The sequence below is a fragment of the Thalassophryne amazonica genome, chromosome 17 (assembly GCF_902500255.1).
Source record: "Thalassophryne amazonica chromosome 17, fThaAma1.1, whole genome shotgun sequence".
Lineage (NCBI taxonomy): Eukaryota > Metazoa > Chordata > Actinopteri > Batrachoidiformes > Batrachoididae > Thalassophryne > Thalassophryne amazonica.
In genome coordinates this window covers 72,285,724-72,305,886 of record NC_047119.1, presented here as the reverse complement: position 1 = coordinate 72,305,886, position 20,163 = coordinate 72,285,724, and the positions used below count along the sequence as shown (strand labels likewise).

The window sequence follows — 20,163 nt, the reverse complement described above, 5'->3', positions numbered from 1 at the left end:
ATGGTTTGGACATGTGCAGAGGAGGGACCCAGGGTATATAGGGAGAAGGATGCTGAGGATGGAGCCACCAGGCAGGAGGAGAAGAGGGAGACCAAAGAGGAGGTTCATGGATGTGCTGAGAGAGGACATGCAGGTGGTTGGTGTGACAGAGGAAGATACAGAGGACAGGGTGAGATGGAAATGATTGATCTGCTGTGGCGACCCCTAACGGGAACAGCCGAAAGACAAAGAAGAAGAAGGTATGAAAGTGGCGGTTTGTCGTTGTGCTGTCTTGCACTCCAGTGCTGTAGGTGGCGGTGGTGCGTGTATATGCTGTTTGTTGCCAGCCATAAAACCTAAAGAGTGAAAAGCGCACGCAGCAGTGTGTCGTCACTTCCTGGTAGTGCCTGTGAGCCGTCTGTGCGCGCAGAGTCATATAAAGCAGAATCTGATCTTTTTGCTGGATTTAAACAAGCAGTTTTGTACTTTTATTATTTTTAAAAGTCAACAAAAAATGCCCCCACGCAGCAAGAAACGCGGCATTCCGGACAGGTGGGTCAAATATAAGCGTGTCAGAGCTAACTGTGTGTGTGTGTGTGTGTGTGTGTGTGTGTGTGTGTGTGTGTGTGTGTGTGTGTGTGTGTGTGTGTGTGTGTGTGTGTGTGTGTGTGTGTGTGTGTGTGTGTGTGTGTGTGTGTGTGTGTGTGTGTGTGTGTGTGTGTGTGTGTGTGTGTGTGTGTGTGTGTGTGTGTCACTAAACCGGCTCTTTTAATGTTTGATAAATCCATCTGCTATGTGTGTTAAGGTCTTGTCGTTGCTCTCATGTTCAATAATGAGACTACTGCAAAGAGCCCGTGTTGATTAGGGTGCTTTTTTTTCATAGCGTTAGATAGTATAGAGGGTTTTCATGTGACGTATCGGTCACGTGGCCATTCTGGATTACGACGCGGTGGCCGCTGTGATTACACTTCGTGCATTTGGCGAACAATTGCAGAAGTTTCACCGTTGGTGTGAAGAAACCTTACGGCACCATGTCGCTGTGAGAGATCCGCTGCTAACAGAATTTTATTTTATTTTATTCGGCAATAAAATTATATAACAATACATAAAAATACTGCAGAGGATAACACAAGAACGCTTCCAATACGGATGCTTATTTATACTGTGGTCCTCGAGCACCGAGCTGCTGATCCACAAGCTGCCCTTCCAGCACCTGGTGAGAGAAATCGCTCAGGACTTCAAGACGACCTCCGCTTTCAGAGCTCCGCTGTGATGCTCTGCAGGAGGCCGGCGAGGCTGATCTGGTCGGCGGCTTCCTAGTTCACAATCGCAGTGTGACACTGTCGGCCAGTTCGTTACATTAACACAAAACTCACTATCTGGTATAAGATACGGATCCGCTGAACCAACTGCTACACATCTATCACGATAAATAGTTTTATCTCGAGGATTTAAAGCCTCGTAATAACTGTACAGTCTCTCCATTTTTCTATCACGCGTCAGCCTCCTTGTAATCCAGAATGGAGACGGCACCTGTCTCCATTCTGGTCATGTGATTGAAAACCCTCTATACAAATAATTGTTGAGAAAACCCTCTATACAAATAATTGTTGAGTTCAATGGTACGAATATTTAATGTGGTGAAAGGTTTCATTTGAAACCTCATTTCACTTTATTGAATGGAACATTCCAGCTTTCATGGAATTAAATATTCATTCCATTATAAGAATGGAAAAAAATCATTTGTTTTTATAATGGCATTTGATATTTTATTTATAAACAATAGTAAAGGGACTTACATTTTGGTGTTCCACTGGTGCTAAACAGTCCAGCACAAACTTGAAGTTGGAGTCCAAAATTGGCACAGTGTAGTCTATGATGCCATACACTGACTTTGTGTACTTCATGTATAATTGGGTCAGAAATGTGTCCAGCTTTTCATTCTAACAACTCTTCATGCCTCCAGACAACTTACAGTGTAGTGGATTTGTTTTTTTGTTAGAATTAGCAGTGTCAGTTTGCTCCTTGAAATCGTCGTCCGCCAGGAAAAACAGTCTGTATGTTCAGCTAAATGCCGCCCCGGTAGGATGAGCATGTGTGGTGGTCGGGTGTGCAATAGCACATTTCATATAGCACCAGAATTGCATGCTAAAAAGAAATATTGCACAGTAAATGAATCACAATGGCAAATTATATGGCTAATTCTTGTCACGTGACATACGAGCCACCAATCAAATGACAAGGATCCACTCAGCCGTTATACAACAGAAAATAACAAAATTTGAATGCTTTTGAGCTACTTCTAAAAATGAATTTATACAAATGAAATTTTACACGGCATGTTTTGTCATCATTTGGAACCTATTCTGGGGGTCAGAGTATTAACTTTACAAAATAATGACTGCCCTCGTGTTGATATTTGAGATGGTTATCTACACGTCATTGCTATTCTCTTTTTTTTTTGTACCAGGTGCATTTTGACATAACTCAAAGTAATGTGTATTTTCATAATTGATTAATCTGTTTTTATTTTCTTCATGAACATCCATAAAATGTCAGAATCAGTTGGGTTTTAGACAGTCTAAATCCTGTGTTCACCAGGATGCCAACACAAACCACTCAGTTTTTAGCCAGTTCAGTGTGCCAAGAACTGGTGAAAACCCATGAAGTCCTGTTACAAACTGACATTTAGACATCATATACTCACTGTACTACCATCTATACCTGCTGTTTGATAAATGGAGACTGGTTTAGTGGTTTACAGGAGTCAAAGACCACTTTTGTTTTTCAGACCTGGACACAGTCAGAGTGAGATCAGTTTTTGAGATGTCTTCAGACTTCTTCAAATATCTTATTTTGTCCACAACCCAAAGATGATCTATTTATTGTCAGAGGAGTGAAGCCCCCTTTACACAGGACGGCAGCATGAAGTTCAGACTGCTCGCTGTGCCTGTTATTGCTGTAGGGGGCAGTGATAGACCTTTCTGAGCGTTGTATGTGTGCTGTGTGGTTACTTGTCCTGCAGGATCACTGAAGAACATTGTGCTCCAGTGTTTCTGTTGAGTGAAGTTTCTTATCTAATTTGCATGTAGCTGCTGTTAGCACTTTTAGCTGTTGTTGGTATCTTAGTGACAGTAGGTCCAGTCAATCCATGATTACAGAGGAAATAATCTGGTCACAGTTTTTGATAATTGCACCAAAGCCTCCCGTTAAGATAACCGCCACCCCGTCCCCAATGCTTTAGTAAAACGTGAGCTGAGGTTAGCCCGTTAGCTTTGCTGAGATGGGGACGTGTGATGGGCCTGATTCATCCCGCCCAGGTCAGTGTCTCTCCTGCGCTCCAAGTCTTTTCCCATTTATGGGTTGGCCTGGAAGAAGGCAGAGTCAGCATTGTCGACACCCAGAGCAGGTGCTTTTTAGTTCTTTTCGCTTTGTGGAACACGTGTGTGTAAACGTGGGGTCAGAGACACTGCTTTTGACCAGACGGCAGCAGTCAGAGGTTCATGGCTGCTTTCTGTTCCCTGACAGATGGCTGGATTATAAAGCTGTGGGGAAAAGACTTGATGGGACCCGCTTCATCGCCTTCAAAGTGCCTCTGAAACAGGTCAGGAATTCTAACTTTGTTGTTACAACATTCACGGAAGACGTGTCTCAAATGGTTTGAGACAGTGTCTCTAGAGCAGAGGTCTCAAACTCGTTCCAGACAGGGCACAGAGGGTGCAGGTTTCCATTGCAACCACCCAGTCCACCAGGTGATGTTCACTGATGAATATCACTTTGAGCAGCTGGAATCAGTTAATCACTGAAATCACCTGGTGCAGTCATGGTTGCAGTGGAAACCTGCACCCTCTCGGCCCTGTCTGGAATGAGTTTGAGACCTCTGCTCTGAAAGGATGTCATGACAGATGTGTGATGTTATAATAACTTGAATGTTTCTTTTAAATTGACTTTTGAAGAGACATGTTTGTGCCGTGTCCGGTGTCATTATAATTTCCTTATTAAGTCAGATGATCCTTCACCCTGTACCTACACGAGGTCCAGGTGCCTTGGGCCATACCTGAGTGTGACCTCACCTCAGCCCCGGTGGCTTGAACTCGCACACCTGGAACACAACTTCTGTTTTGACAGATACAAAAGTCATGGAGCGCTCAGCTGAGCAAGGCTGAAGATCATAGTGGAGATTTGCTCCATCATCCGTTTTCAGGTCCGTGTTCAGATGGAGCCAGAGCGTGTCCCTGTGTGCTTCTTGTTCTCTGGTGTCTCACATGTAATCCAAGAACAGGTGGCTTTCTGTGTCATTTCACCTGCAGCTTCTCCATGCTCTGTTCCTCAGACGTTAAAAAACACACTTCCCTTCTTCACTTCCTCGTACACGCACACACACGCTTTACTGATGAGTCCAACGCATTGGATGTGACAAGTTGAGCCGACATTTGGCTTCAGAAATTTTTTGCTTTGTCTTCCAACACGACGATGACCCACAACATACATCTGGTGAAGAACTACCTGGTGGTTGTTATTGACTGATCGGCACAAAACCCTGACTTTTGGAAATCTGTGGCTGAACTGACCATCAAATCTGAAGGAGCTTCAGAGGTTCTCCAGAGAAGAATGGGCTGGATTCCTCAGGAGATACGTGTTTTAAAACTACAACAAACAACTGCTGCCTGTTAATCCAGCAGAAAGGACACACGGTTGACTGTTAGAATCAGGGGCTAATAATTTTGATCCTGGTATTTTTTTTTTTTTTTTTTGTGAAATAATTTTTTTCTGTGTGTAAAGTAAAATAATGTAAGCATCTAACATAGAAGTGGGATGTTTAGAAGTGCTGTGTTGAAAATTCTGTGCTCTGTTAAACAGTTTCGTAGAGGATGACGCACTCAGAGGTCACAAAAATGGACATAGAGAGGACTTGTGACCTTGCCAGGAAGATGTGTCGGCATCGATTAATAATCTCTGATCCCCTCCCCTCCCAGGGTACTGATGAGGCATTTAGCAGTTTTGTAGACGGCAAGGCTTTAGCTTTATTGATAACTGGCCTTTGTTCTGGGGTCACCGTGGCTTGCTGATGCCGGACGGCCTCCACGCTACTGGGGAAGGCGCTGCCATCTTGTCTGTGAACATAGAGCTCTACACGGAGGGTAACATTAGCAATCTACAGCAGGCCACGGAGCAGGTGATTAGAGACCCTGCAAGGCATATGACAAATGTGGGTGTGGAATCCATTAGCTTAGCGGGGAATTTAGTGCAGTTTGTTTGCCAGGGAGGGAATTTCAACAAGTTGAGACTGTGGCCTGTTTCCGTAGTCATGTCCACAAAAATCATAAAGGGATATGCTTTCCAAACTTAATACCCATTACTATATTGGATTATATTGAAATCGAGGATGGCCCAGTGGTTGTCCCAGCAATAACAAAGATTTCGTGTCTGCTACCTACAACACACATGGAATGTCTCAAACCTAAACCTACTTCTAGGCATCTTATATATGCTACTCTGGAATCACCCCTAAACCCAAACAGTTCAACTGTCAACCCCACTGAGGTCCTTAGACTGGGTCTCATTAACATAAGATCACTGTCCTCAATCATTGTTGATCAATGATCTAATTATTGATTATCACTTAGTTATGATTGGGCTATGTGAAACCTGGCTTAAACCTACAGCTGTCCTTCCCTTAAATGAGGCCTGCCCACCAGCATATGCATTTAGTCACGTCCCTCGTGATGCGAAGCAAGGCGGGGGTGTTGTTCTTATTTATAAATCTAGGTTTAGCTTCTTAGCTGTTGGGGGTTACAAATATAACTCGTTTGAGCATGTGATTCTCTGCTCTGCTCAGGATGTTACACATTGCCAAGGTCAGAAGAATAAAAATCTGTCGTATTAATTTGTCACTGTATATAGGCCTCCTGGCCCATATTCTGAATTCTTAGATGAATTTGGTGCGTTCATCTCTAACTTGTCAACTAATGTAGATAACATTCTGATCATTGGTGACTTTAACATTCATATAAATAAGCCTTCTGATCCCCTCTGCGAACCATTTTTGAAAATTGTGGATGCATTAGGATTTCGGCAATGCATTCGGGATTCGACGCACATTAGTGGAAATACCCTGGATCTGGTTCTCGTACGTGGTATTGCTGTCACGAATATTGACATCATGCCTCTTACATCAGTGGTGTCTGATCACTCACTTATTAAGTTTACAGTTTCGCTGGCGTGTTTATTGGAACAACAACCTTAAATATCATTACGGCGATGCATCAACTCAACTAAGACTGAACTCGAAGCTAGACTGCCTGATGTCTTAGCTTCACATTTGACAAATACCCAGTCAGTAGACAGACTTGTGGATAGTTTAAACTCAGTGCTCAAAACTACACTCGACATGATTGCACCACCTGTGTTAAAACCGCACACCCCGAAATCACAGTCACCTTGGTTCAGTGATTATCTGCGTGACCTCAAGCATAAAGCAAGAGGTCTAGAACGGAAATGGCGTCGTTCAAAATTAGAAGTATTTCACCTTGCGTGGCATGATGTTATCTTAGGCTATAAGCATGCATTATTGGCTACAAAGGGGACTTACTACTCTGATTTGATCAACAAAAACAAGCATAACTCAAATATAGCGAAGATTCGTCCCATCCTGTCTATGGCTGATGCTGAGACCCTGATTCATGCATTTATCTCTTCTAGATTGGACTACTGCAATGTTCTATTTTCTGGTTTCCCGCAGTCTAGCATTAGGGCTCTCCAATTGGTTCAAAATGCTGCAGCCAGACTTTTGACACGAAACAGAAAGTTCAATCACATTACTCCCATTTTGGCATCCCTTCACTGGCTTCCTGTCCCAGTGAGATCATATTTTAAGGTTCTGCTACTAACCTATAAAATTATTCATAGACTGGCACCTCCCTACCTAGCTGACCTAATTGTATTCGTGTTGGCGATCCTCCTGTCCTGTGCACCAACAGCATTTCTTATATACAGAGGTGTCAAGTAACGAAGTACAAATACTTTGTTACTGTACTTAAGTACACTTTTTAGGTATCTATACTTTACTCCATTACTTATTTTTCTGCCTACTTCTGACTTCTACTCATTACATTTTCACACAAGTATCTGTACTTTCTATTCCTTACATTTTTAAAACAAACAGCCTTGTTACTCTTGGCTTCAGTTTAATGTTTATATATATATATTTCACGTCATGTGCGCCTGTAATCAACTTTTCTGCAGCACGGCTTTGCTGTGAACCAATCCAAGCAGTGGTTCGCAGATTGAAGCAATGCTTCGACCTATTGCTTTGTTTGTTCTTTCTTTCTTTCGCTTAATTTTCCCCTGGTAAAACCCTAAAGAGCATACTTCTGTGAGTATTATTTACCTTTTCTATGTTAAACTGACCTGTTATGGTCTTCTGAAACAGTTGATAGATGTATTTTATAACTTAAAAACGTTAGCATGTCTATGGCATTTTCAATGTTAAAAGTTAGCATTTAGCAGCTCTCATCACGTTCGGGTGCATTTGTTTTCAAAATGTAATATTTCTTAAATATATTTTTGTTTATATATTAATAATCTAATGATTATTATATACAATTTTAGAGAAAGAGGCAAAAAGAACCTGAATAGAAACACAACAGAAAATATAAAAGCAACTAACAATGAACATACATAAATAAATACATACATACATAAATAAGTCTTGGGTCTTGGACCACATGTAGAACGAATCAGTTTTTAAATTAAGCTTTCAATTCATATAGTGGCATCTACCTTTTTTTCTTTTTTTTTTAAAGGTTACTTTATACTTTTATACTTTAAGTAGGTTTTGGAGCACATACCTTTTCACTTTTACTTGAGTAAAGAGGTCAAGTTGATACTTCAACTTTTACCAGAGTGTTTTTAAACTGCAGTATCTATACTTCTACTTAAGTAACAAATGTGTGTACTTTTGACACCACTGCTTATATACAACCCCTGGCAAAAATTATGGAATCAGCGGCCTCGGAGGATGTTCATTCAGTTGTTTAATTTTGTAGAAAAAAAGCAGATCACAGACATGACACAAAACTAAAGTCATTTCAAATGGCAACTTTCTGGCTTTAAGAAACACTATAAGAAATCAGGAAAAAAAATTGTGGCAGTCAGTAACGGTTACTTTTTTAGACCAAGCAGAGGGAAAAAATATGGAATCACTCAATTCTGAGGAAAAAATTATGGAATCATGAAAAAAAAAGAACGCTCCAACACATCACTAGTATTTTGTTGCACCACCTCTGGCTTTTATAACAGCTTGCAGTCTCTGAGGCATGGACTTAATGAGTGACAAACAGTACTCTTCATCAATCTGGCTCCAACTTTCTCTGATAGCTGTTGCCAGATCAGCTTTGCAGGTTGGAGCCTTGTCATGGACCATTTTCTTCAACTTCCACCAAAGATTTTCAATTGGATTAAGATCCGGACTATTTGCAGGCCATGACATTGACCCTATGTGTCTTTTTGCAAGGAATGTTTTCACAGTTTTTGCTCTATGGCAAGATGCATTATCATCTTGAAAAATGATTTCATCATCCCCAAACATCCTTTCAATTGATGGGATAAGAAAAGTGTCCAAAATATCAGCGTAAACTTGTGCATTTATTGATGATGTAATGACAACCATCTCCCCAGTGCCTTTACCTGACATGCAGCCCCATATAATCAATGACTGTGGAAATTTACATGTTCTCTTCAGGCAGTCATCTTTATAAATCTCATTGGAACGGCACCAAACAAAAGTTCCAGCATCATCACCTTGCCCAATGCAGATTCAAGAGTCATCATTGAATATGACTTTCATCAAGTCATCCACAGTCCACGATTGCTTTTCTTTAGCCCATTGTAACCTTGTTTTTTTTTTTCTGTTTAGGTGTTAATGATGGCTTTTGTTTAGCTTTTCTGTATGTAAATCCCATTTCCTTTAGGCGGTTTCTTACAGTTCGGTCACAGACGTTGACTCCAGTTTCCTCCAGTTTCCTCCCATTCGTTCCTCATTTGTTTTGTTGTGCATTTTGGATTTTTGAGACATATTGCTTTAAGTTTTCTGTCTTGACACTTTGATGTCTTCCTTGGTCTACCAGTATGTTTGCCTTTAACAACCTTCCCATGTTGTTTGTATTTGATCCAGAGTTTAGACACAGCTGACTGTGAACAACCAACTTCTTTTGCAACATTGCGTGATGATTTATCCTCTTAAAAGTTTGATAATCCTCTCCTTTGTTTCAATTGACATCTCTCGTGTTGGAGCCATGATTCATGTCAGTCCACTTGGTGCAACAGCTCTCCAAGGTGTGATCGCTTCTTTTTAGATGCAGACTTACGAGCAGATCTGATTTGATGCAGGTGTTAGTTTTGGGGATGAAAATTTACAGGGTGATTCCATAATTTATTCCTCAGAATTGAGTGATTCCATATTTTTTTCCCTCTGCTTGGTCTAAAAAAGTAACCATTACTGACTGCCACAATTATTTTTCCTGATTTCTTAGTGTTTCTTAAAGCCAGAAAGTTGCCATTTGAAATGACTTTAGTTTTGTGTCATGTCTGTGATCTGGTGATTCCATAATTTTTGCCAGGGGTTGTATTTGTCCGTGAATTGTTCTGCAATTTATGTTTGTATCATGGCCCAAGCAGAGGGTCACCCCTTTGAGTCTGGTCTGCTTGAGGTTTCTTCCTCAGAGGGAGTTTTTCCTTACCACTGTTGCTCTGGGGGTTGGTAAGGTTAGACCTTACTTGTGTGAAGCACTTTGGGGGAACTCTGTTGTGATTTGGCGCTATATAAATGAAAATAAATTGAATTGGGAAAAAAAAATTGATGCTAATAATTTTCTCCTAATCGACATAAAATCTAATTCGGGATTAATCGCTTGTACTGTACACATAAGTTTGTTTTTTTTGAGGCAGCAGATGAAACATTTTGAAGTTTCTCTCGCTGATCACAATTCACATTCATCTTTAAAGTGAGCATCCAGACCCAGAGTCCAGGTGGGCCGCCCCTCTCCATTGGAAGTCAGGCTAGGCACACGCCGGCAGCTGGTGACACCTTCTTACTTTTCATGACTTCTCCGGCATCCGTTTCCAGCAATGGCGTTTGTGTGACAGACATGATTGATTTTTGGTTTCCTGTTACTGTCTAATCAAACTCTGTTCCCCACCCCAGTCTCTGAACAGCCACCTGCCTGCTTCTGAGGTCTTTGGCCCCTTGGAGCTGCTTGATGCTCTGAGGAAAGACCATCAAGAACTTGGTTTGATCATTGACCTGACTTTCACCACGCGTTACTACAAATTACAGGTGAGTGTACTGCATTACTGCACTACAACTGGGACTCCAGTGTACCAGCATTTTGTTCACATTTTGGTGCATTTGTGTAATGTTTTTGCCCCTGTGTGTACTTTAGACACAAATCTACCAATAGGCGCCACTACTCAAGCAAATTCAATTTTGGCACATAAAATTGAACAACAAAATCAAAATGGAAAAATATGCAAAATATATTTTTTGAGTATCCACCTAGACCGTGACTCAGTCAACACACATCTATATATATATATACACTCAACAAAAATATAAACGCAACACTTTTGGTTTTGCTCCCATTTTGTATTAGATGAACTCAAAGATCTTAAACTTTTTCCACATACACAATATCACCATTTCCCTCAAATATTGTTCACAAACCAGTCTAAATCTGTGATAGTGAGCACTTCTCCTTTGCTGAGATAATCCATCCCACCTCACAGGTGTGCTATATCAAGATGCTGATTAGACACCATGATTAGTGCACAGGTGTGCCTTAGACTGCCCACAATAAAAGGCCACTCTGAAAGGTGCAGTTTTGTTTTATTGGGGGGGGATACCAGTCAGTATCTGGTGTGACCACCATTTGCCTCATGCAGTGCAACACATCTCCTTCGCATAGAGTTGATCAGGTTGTCAATTGTGGCCTGTGGAATGTTGGTCCACTCCTCTTCAATGGCTGTGCAAAGTTGCTGGATATTGGCAGGAACTGGTACACGCTGTCGTATACGCCGGTCCAGAGCATCTCAAACATGCTCAATGGGTGACATGTCCGGTGAGTATGCCGGCCATGCAAGAACTGGGACATTTTCAGTTTCCAAGAATTGTGTACAGATCCTTGCAACATGGGGCCGTGCATTATCCTGCTGCAACATGAGGTGATGTTCTTGGATGTATGGCACAACAATGGGCCTCAGGATCTCGTCACGGTATCTCTGTGCATTCAAAATGCCATCAATAAAATGCACCTGTGTTCTTCGTCCATAACAGACGCCTGCCCATACCATAACTCCACCGCCACCATGGGCCACTCGATCCACAACATTGACATCAGAAAACCGCTCACCCACATGACGCCACACACGCTGTCTGCCATCTGCACTGAACAGTGTGAACCGGGATTCATCCGTGAAGAGAACACCTCTCTAATGTGCCAAACGCAAGTGAATGTGAGCATTTGCCCACTCAAGTCGGTTACGACGACGAACTGGAGTCAGGTCGAGACCCCGATGAGGACGACGAGCATGCAGATGAGCTTCCCTGAGACGGTTTCTGACAGTTTGTGCAGAAATTCTTTGGTTATGCAAACCGATTGTTCCAGCAGCTGTCTGATTGGCTGGTCTCAGACGATCTTGGAGGTGAACATGCTGGATGTGGAGGTCCTGGGCTGGTGTGGTTACACGTGGTCTGCGGTTGTGAGGCTGGTTGGATGTACTGCCAACTTCTCTGAAACACCTTTGGAGACGGCTTATGGTAGAGAAATGAACATTCAATACACGAGCAACAGCTCTGGTTGACATTCCTGCTGTCAGCATGCCAACTGCACGCTCCCTCAAATCTTGCGACATCTGTGGCATTGTGCTGTGTGATAAAACTGCACCTTTCAGAGTGGCCTTTTATTGTGGGCAGTCTAAGGCACACCTGTGCACTAATCATGGTGTCTAATCAGCATCTTGATATGGCACACCTGTGAGGTGGGATGGATTATCTCAGCAAAGGAGAAGTGCTCACTATCACAGATTTAGACTGATTTGTGAACAATATTTGAGGGAAATGGTGATATTGTGTATGTGGAAAAAGTTTTAGATCTTTGAGTTCATCTCATACAAAATGGGAGCAAAACCAAAAGTGTTGCGTTTATATTTTTGTTGAGTGTATATATATACACACACACACACATAATTGTGTAGAAAAGTTTGGGAACCCCTTATAATTTTCATGATTTTCCTTTATAAATCATTGGTTGTCTGGATCAGAAATTTCAGTGAAATATATCATATAGCAGACAAACACACTGATATTTGAGAAGTGAAATGAAGTTTCTAGTATTTACAGAAAGTGTGCAATAATTATTTAAACAAAATTGGGCAGGTGCATAAATTTGGGCACCCTTGTCATTTTATTGATTTGAAGACATTTAGCACTAATTATTGGAACACAAAATTGGTTTGGTAAGCTCATTGACCCTTGAACTCTTTACACAGGTGAATCCAATCATGAGAAAGGGTATTTAATAGAGGTGCACCGATCAGGATTTTTTAGGCCGATCACCGATCACTAAAATTTTGATCTGCCGATACCGATAAAGTACATATTTGGATCATGCCCAAAATAAGAAGTTTTGTTTTATTACACTGACTTTGTTCTACCAGCTAGCTTCTTTTTTTTTTTTTTTTTTTTCTCCCATGTTTCATGTTGCTCAGGTTACAGCCTACAGAGAATATGTTGAGAATGTAAAATACAGCCCTCATTCTATGGGTTAAAATTGTCTCATTAATATTTGTAAATGCACACAGGGTGAGCTACAAATAATCATTGATTTGCAAATGTGTTCAGATATCCACAAATGCTAATTTCATATTTGTAACTTGTAAATTGGTCTTTGCAAATAATGTATTTGCAAATATGAAACTTAATTTGTAAAAAAAAAAAAAAATTTACATTTGTAAAACTGGAAATTTTGTATGTGAATTGAGTTTCAGCATTTGTGGATCACCAATTACATGCATTCATCGCTTTCCTCTGTGACATAATTTTGAGACATTCTTTTCGCGAAATCCACAGATCCACAAACAAATCAATTTTTTTTTTTTTTTTGAACTTAGTTGTCAATTCCAGTATCATGGCAGTTCACAATATAAGCAAATCAAATGAGCAAAGCTTCTTTGTACTCTCTGTACCTCTACACGCATATGAAAAAATAAAATCAAAATGTCTACTGATTCACAAATACACACTCACGCACACTGGATATCCACTAGATGGCAGTGTGGTTCCATTCATTCACAGCAGTCTGTTTAAATCAAATCAAATCAATTTTATTTATATAGCGCCAAATCACAACAAACAGTTGCCCCAAGGCGATTTAGATTTATTTAGATCTCAGAGCCATTTGACTCATTTTGACTTCTGATATGAGCTGGACGGACATGGACTACATTAGATGATGGCGACTGCTCTCCTTTTCCATCCAGCTCATATCAGAAGTCAAAATGAGTTTATGTCACAGAGGAAAGCGTGTCATGACAGGACCAAGCGCTCCCTGCGCTACTGCCTGCACTTTTGTGATCGGTCCTTTTGATCTGCGCATTTTGCCGATCACCGATCAAGGCGTGATCGGCCAATAATGATCGGTGCCCGATCGATTGGTGCACCTCTAGTATTTAAGGTGGCCATTTACAAATGTTTCTCCTATTTGCATCTCTTTTAATGAGTGGCAGCATGGGAGCCTCTAAACAACTCTCAAATGACCTGAAAACAAAGATTGTACAACATCATGGTTTAGCGGAAGAATTCAAAAAGCTATCTCGGAGACTTCAGCTGTCAGTTTCCATTGTGAGGAACATAGTAAGGAAATGTAAGACTGCAGACACAGTACTAGTTAAGGCCCGAAGTGGCAGGCCAAGAAAAATCTCAGATAAGCTGAAGTGAAGGATGGTGAGAACAGTCATAGTCAGACCTGCTCCAAAGACCTACAAAAAAACTGCCCACAGTCCATGAAACCTGCCCCCCACCTTTCCTCCACCATCACACTCGGCACCGGTTCCCCTCAAGGCTGTGTACTGAGTCCTCTCCTGTTCACCCTTTACACACACAACTGCTCTCCGACCCACCCCGCAAACACCATAAAGTTTGCAGATGATACCACCATGATTGGGCTCATCTCAGGGGGTATGAGACCAACAGCGTGGTGTTCAGCTAACAACCTGCCGCTGAACACCACAAAAACAAAAGAAATAATCCTGGACTTCAGCAAGAACAGGGCTGACCCAGACCCACTCTCCATCCAAGGGGACTGTGTGGAAAGGGTTAGCTCCATCAGGTTCCTGAGAGTGCAGCTCTCTGACAGCCTATCCTGGACTGCCAACACCACGGTGGTGGTGAAGAAAGCCCAGCAGCGACTCCACTTCCTGAGGGTTCTCAGGAGAAACAGTCTGGAGGAGAAGCTGCTGGTGTTGTTCTACAGATCCACCATCGAGAGCATCCTGACGTACTGCATCACAGCGTGGTATGGGGGGTGCTCAGCAGCAGACAGGAGAGCACTGCAGAGGGTGATCAAAACGGCCCAGGGGATCACTGGCTGCTCTCTGCCCAGTTTGGAGGACATTGCCAGCTCTCGCTACCTCAGCAGAGCTGCCAGCATCAGCAAAGACACATCCCACCCCAGCAACCACCTGTTTGACCTATGACCCTCCGGCCGACGGTATAGATCAATCAAAACTAGGACAAACAGACTCAGGGACAGGTTTCTCTCCAGAGCGATCACTGCTCTGAACAATAACAAATCACTCTAATCTGCACCTTCAAGTTTCTTGTGCAATATCAAATCAAATCAAAATAACTTTATTTATCCGTTAGGAGCTTCATTTGCAGACAGAGCACCAGCATGAGCAGAAACACACATTTCATGCATAATAAAATTTCATAAAAATCAGCACTTCTTCAACACTTAATAAATATAATTACACAAGCCAATAAAAGCCAAGCACAGCCTGCTCAAAAAACTAGTCACATTAGCTGCTGTTCATCAGGTGGATCGAGGTGGGCAGAAAACTGGAGGTGGCCCTCCTAAAAGGTCCTAAAGTCCTAAAAGGCAGGGACCTGAACCTACGACCTGATCGTAAAAAGGTGTAGTGCTGGTGCAGAGTGTGAGTGGGGTCTGTGGAGATCTGTGTGGTTTTCCTCACGACTCTGTGGTTATAGATGGAGGTAAGTGAGTCCTGCTGCTGTCCAATGATTTTGCTACTGATCTTGATGACTTTATTGAGAGTGTTACGATGGGTAAGACTGAGTGAACCAAACCAGGCTGTGATATTGAACGTGAGGATGGATTCTATGAAGCATTTATAAAAAACTGCAAAAATTGAATGGTGAACCTGTAATTTGCGGAGTTTACGAAGGAAAAAAAGACGCTGTTGACATTTTGAGAAGATTTGTTCTGTATTGAGTTGAAACGTGAGTTTATCAATTATTGTACCTAAGTATTTGTATGAGTGGACCTTTTCTATTGCTTCATTGTTAACTGTAAGTGTGGGAGTGGTGGAGTGTCCATGATGGAAAAGGACAACCATTTCCTTGGTCTTGGATACATTTAAATCCAGACAATTATCTCTGCACCACAGTGAAAAAATGTCCAGTTCAGCCTGTAAAAGTCCATCTGTGTTAGTGGAGTCCATGATAACAGTGTCATCAGAATATCTGATATGTTATTCCAGGGGTAGTGCTCCTGCAGTCATTAGTGTACAGAGTGAAGAGAAGTGGAGAGATGACTGAGCTCTGGGGTGAACCTGTGGATATTGTCCTGATCGAGCTGAGATGACCATTTACCCTGACTCTCTGTTCCCTCCTTGAGAGGAAGGAGAGAACCCAAAGGATGAGGTGAGGGTTGGTGTTCATCTCGAGCAGCTTACGTCCCATGAGATGTGGTTGCAGGGTGTTGAATGCACTTGAGAAGTCCACAAAGACCAGACTGACATGGGACTTGGGCTTTTCCAGGTGAGTGATGGCACCATGCAGCAGGGTCAGCACTGTATCATCCACCCCTCTGTGTGGCCGGTATGCAAACTGGAGTGGGTCAGAATGCACACCAGCATTGACCTGCAGCTGGGCCATGACGAGCCTCTCAAAGCTCTTCATGACCAGTGATGTCAGTGCTACAGGCTGATAGTCATTGCTGATAGTGGGGTTGCTCTTCTTTGCCACTGGACAGATGATGGAGGACTTCCAGAGGGAGGGGATGGAATGTTCAGCCAAGGAGCGGTTGAACAGTGTGCAGAGGACATCAGCCAACTGACCACTGCAGGTTTTAAGGAGGCGCCCGCAGATCTGATCTGGTCCAGGGGCCTTGTACGGTTTTACCTGCCTCAGGGTGCGCTCCACATCACCAGGCAGTAGCTGCAGGTCAGGAGTAGTCTTGGCCATGGAGGAAAGCTGTGCTAAGAGCTCCTCCCTCTCCTGTGTGTGGCACAGGTAACATACTGATAAGTGGGAAGTGTCTTACTAAGTCCGCAGTCATTAAAATCTCCTAAAACCAGCACAGGAGAGTCTGGTGATGCGCTCTCGAGCTGGTGAACGCGTGATGCGATGGCTTCAGACGCGCGCGCGGCATTCCCTGATGGAGGAATGTACATGAGCACAAGCGCAAGTCCAAACTCCCGGGGAAGATATTTAGGTCTGAAGGACAGGGCGAGCAGTTCCACGTCAGGAGTACAACTAGAGTCTATAACAGTGGCCGCCCTGCTCCATGCCTGGTTGATGTACACACAGATCCCGCCCCCATGTCTCTTCTGACTGCACACAGTATCCCTATCCAAGCGCACGGGAACGCCGAAGCCGTCAATGGAAAGCTGAGAATCCGAGATGGTGCTGTCGAGCCAGGTTTCCGTGAGGCAAATAAGGCCAGCTCCCTTATATGCCCACTGGCATGAGATGTTAACACGTAACTCATCCAATTTATTACGCAATGAGCGGACATTAGCGAGCAGAATAGAAGGGAGCAGTGGACACCTGGATGTACCAGAGAGTCTCTTCAGCCTCTGCCTCACTCCTCCTCTCCGCTCCCGCTTCCTCCGCAGTCTGTGGACCGACCCGCTTGTACGGCGGTGTCCAGCCGAAATGACCTCAGGGAAACTCTGTAAATCCACTGGTGCAAGATAGTCCCCGTCCCGAAGGACAAGTAAATCCTCCCGGCTGTAGTGCAGCATAATCACCTCCAGTGCAAGCAGGAGTCCAGTTAGCCACAGCAGCACAAACAGCCAGTACACCCACTTCCTCATAGTCACAGGTAATATTTACGAGGCGAATTAAGTGCTTAGATTTGGACTGATGTTGCTCAAATCACTCCCAAACGATGAACAGTTCACTTAGACAATACATGCCACGCTCAAACACACAGACGGCAGGATTAACGTTAAAAACAACAAACATTCAACTACTCAAGACGCTCCTCCGCCTGTCGCCACCTACAGCGACAGACTGTCCAGACTGATATCTGTAAACCATGTGCAATATTCCCATGAAATAGGATTCCACAGTTGTATATAATTCTTGTTTTACATTTTACTTGGTCCACATTTTATTTTATTTTACCGTTGTACATATACTCTGAATAATTTACTGTTAAATTTCACTATCTTTTATTTAGCTAAAAATTACTCACACCACGGAAAGCACCTTTTAGGAGTTGCACTCAAATCTCGTAATGCAAATTACAATGACAATAAAGGTGATTCTGATTCTGAAATGGTGTCCCTGTGCATCGTTCAACTACACAGCGCACTTTGCACAAAGAGTGTTTGTCTTCTATATGATATATTTAACTGAAATTGTTTATCCAAATATGGGGGTGAATGGAGCTGTGGGCAGGCCTGGACCCTGGAGTTATGCACAATGATTGGATGATGATTCGAAAGGGTGAATCCTGTTTTGATTGACAGCTATTGGAATGTGAGAATTAGTTCGCACATTTTTGCATATTTATGCCAAAGTGTTTTGCGGGTCTCCCCCTCTAGCTGCCACCTTATCGTGGTGGGGGAGTTTGCGTACCCAGATGATCCTAGGAGCTATGTTGTCGGGGGCTTTGTGCTCCCTGTAGGGTCTCCCAAGGCAAACAGGTCCTAGGTGACGGGTCAGACTAACGGCAGATCAGAACCTCCATGACCATTAAAAGATCAAGGACCGAGACGTCGCCCGGTATGGCGGAGCCGGGGTCCCACCCTGGAGCCAGGTCTGGGGTTGGGGCTCGCGCGCGAGCGCCTGGTGGTTGGGCCTTAGCCCATGGGGCCCTGCCAGGCTCAGCCCAAAAGAGTGACGTGGGCCCGCCCTCCTGTGGGTTCACCACCTGCAGAGGGGGGCCATGGGGGTCGGGTGCAGAGAGGATTGGGTGGCGGTCGAGGGCGGATGGCCCGGTGGCCCGGTCCATGCTCACAGCCCCTGGCTGTTGGGACGTGGATTGTCACCTCGCTAGGGGGGAAGGAGCCTGAGCTTGTGCGGGAGGTTGAGAGATACCAACTAGAGATAGTCGGGCTCACCTCCACGCACAGCTTGGGCTCTGGTACCTAACTCCTGGAGAGGGGCTGGACGCTTCCTTTTTCTGGCGTTGCCCGCGGGGAGAGGCGGAGAGCTGGGGTGGCATTCCTTATTGCTCCCCAGCTCAGTCGCCAAGTGTTGGAATTCACTCCGGTGAACGAGAGGGTCGCGTCCCTACGCCTTCGGGTCGGGGACAGGTCTCTCACCGTTGTCTCAGCCTATGGGCTGAGCGGCAGTGCAGAGTACCCGACCTTCCTGGAGTCCCTGGGAGGGGTACTAGATAGCGCTCCGACTGGGGACTCCATTGTTCTCCCCCAGGAGAACAATGGACAGTGAGACCTGGAGGGGGGTGATCGGGAAGCACGGCCTCCCCGATCTGAACCCGAGTGGTGTTCAGTTGTTGGACTTCTGTGCTAGTCACAGTTTGTCCATCACGAACACCATGTTCGAGCACAAGGGTGTCCATAAGTGCACGTGGCACCAGGACACCCTGAGCCGGAGGTCGATGATCGACTTTGTAGTCGTATCATCTGACCTTCGGCCACGTGTCTCGGACACTCGAGTGAAGAGAGGGGCAGAGCTGTCGACTGATCACCACCTGGTGGTGAGTTGGATCCGCTGGGAGGGTAGGAAGCCGGTCAGACCTGGCAGGCCCAAACGTATCGCTGCTGGGAACGACTGGCGGAACCCTCTGTCAGTGAGGCCTTCAGCTCCCACCTCCGGGAGAGCGTCTCCCAGATCCCGGGGGAGGTTGGAGACATGGAGTCCGAGTGGACCATGTTCTCCACCTCCATTGTCGATGCGGCTGCTCATAGCTGTGGTCACAAGGTCTCTGGTGCCTGTCACGGCGGCAATCCCCGAACCCGGTGGTGGACACCGGAAGTAAGGGATGCCGTCAAGCTGAAGGAGTCCTACTTATCTTTGTTGGTAGGTGGGACCCCAGAGGCAGCTGATAGGTACCGGCAGGCCAAGCGTGCCGCAGCCCGTGCGGTCGCAGAAGCAAAAACTCGGGTCTGGGAGGAGTTCGGGGAGGCTATGGAGGAGGACTTCGAAGAGATTCTGGCAAACCGTCTGACGCGCTCTCCACCAGCACTGTTTACGGTGCGGGTGGGGAGCTGTTGACCCTGACTGGGGATGTTGTCGGGTGGTGGAAGGAGTACTTTGAGGATCTCCTCAATTCCATCGTCACGTCTTCCGAAGAGGAAGCAGAGACTGGGGGCTCAGAGGCAGACTCATCCATTACCCTGGCCGAAGTCACCGTGGTGGTTAGAAAGCTCCTCGGTGGCAAGGCCCCTGGGGAGGATGAAATCCGTCCTGAGTACCTTAAGTCTCTGGATGTTGTGGGGCTGTCTTGGCTGACACACCTCTGCAACATCGCGCGGCGATCGGGGACAGTGCCTCTGGATTGGCAGACCGGGGTGGTGGTCCCTCTGTTTATGAAGGGTGACCGGAGGGTGTGTTCCAACTATAGGGGGATCACACTCCTCAGCCTCCCAGTAAGGTCTATTCCAGAGTACTGGAGAGGAGAATTCAACCGATGGTCGAACCTCAGATTCAGGAGGAGCAGTGTGGTTTTCGTCCTGGTCGCGGCACAC

General features: G+C 44.5%; 1 protein-coding gene across 1 annotated transcript in view; it reads left to right on the top strand.

The window, feature by feature from the left end:
- The first annotated feature begins 394 nt into the window (after nucleotides 1-394).
- dusp11 (dual specificity phosphatase 11 (RNA/RNP complex 1-interacting)) overlaps nucleotides 395-20,163 on the top strand; it is a 67,871-nt gene continuing 48,102 nt past the window's right edge. The window contains exons 1-3 of the mRNA XM_034192828.1: nucleotides 395-531; nucleotides 3,508-3,583; nucleotides 10,184-10,315. Coding sequence (XP_034048719.1) covers nucleotides 494-531; nucleotides 3,508-3,583; nucleotides 10,184-10,315 — 246 coding nt within the window. The 5' untranslated portion in view covers nucleotides 395-493. The remainder of the gene's footprint in view (nucleotides 532-3,507; nucleotides 3,584-10,183; nucleotides 10,316-20,163) is intronic.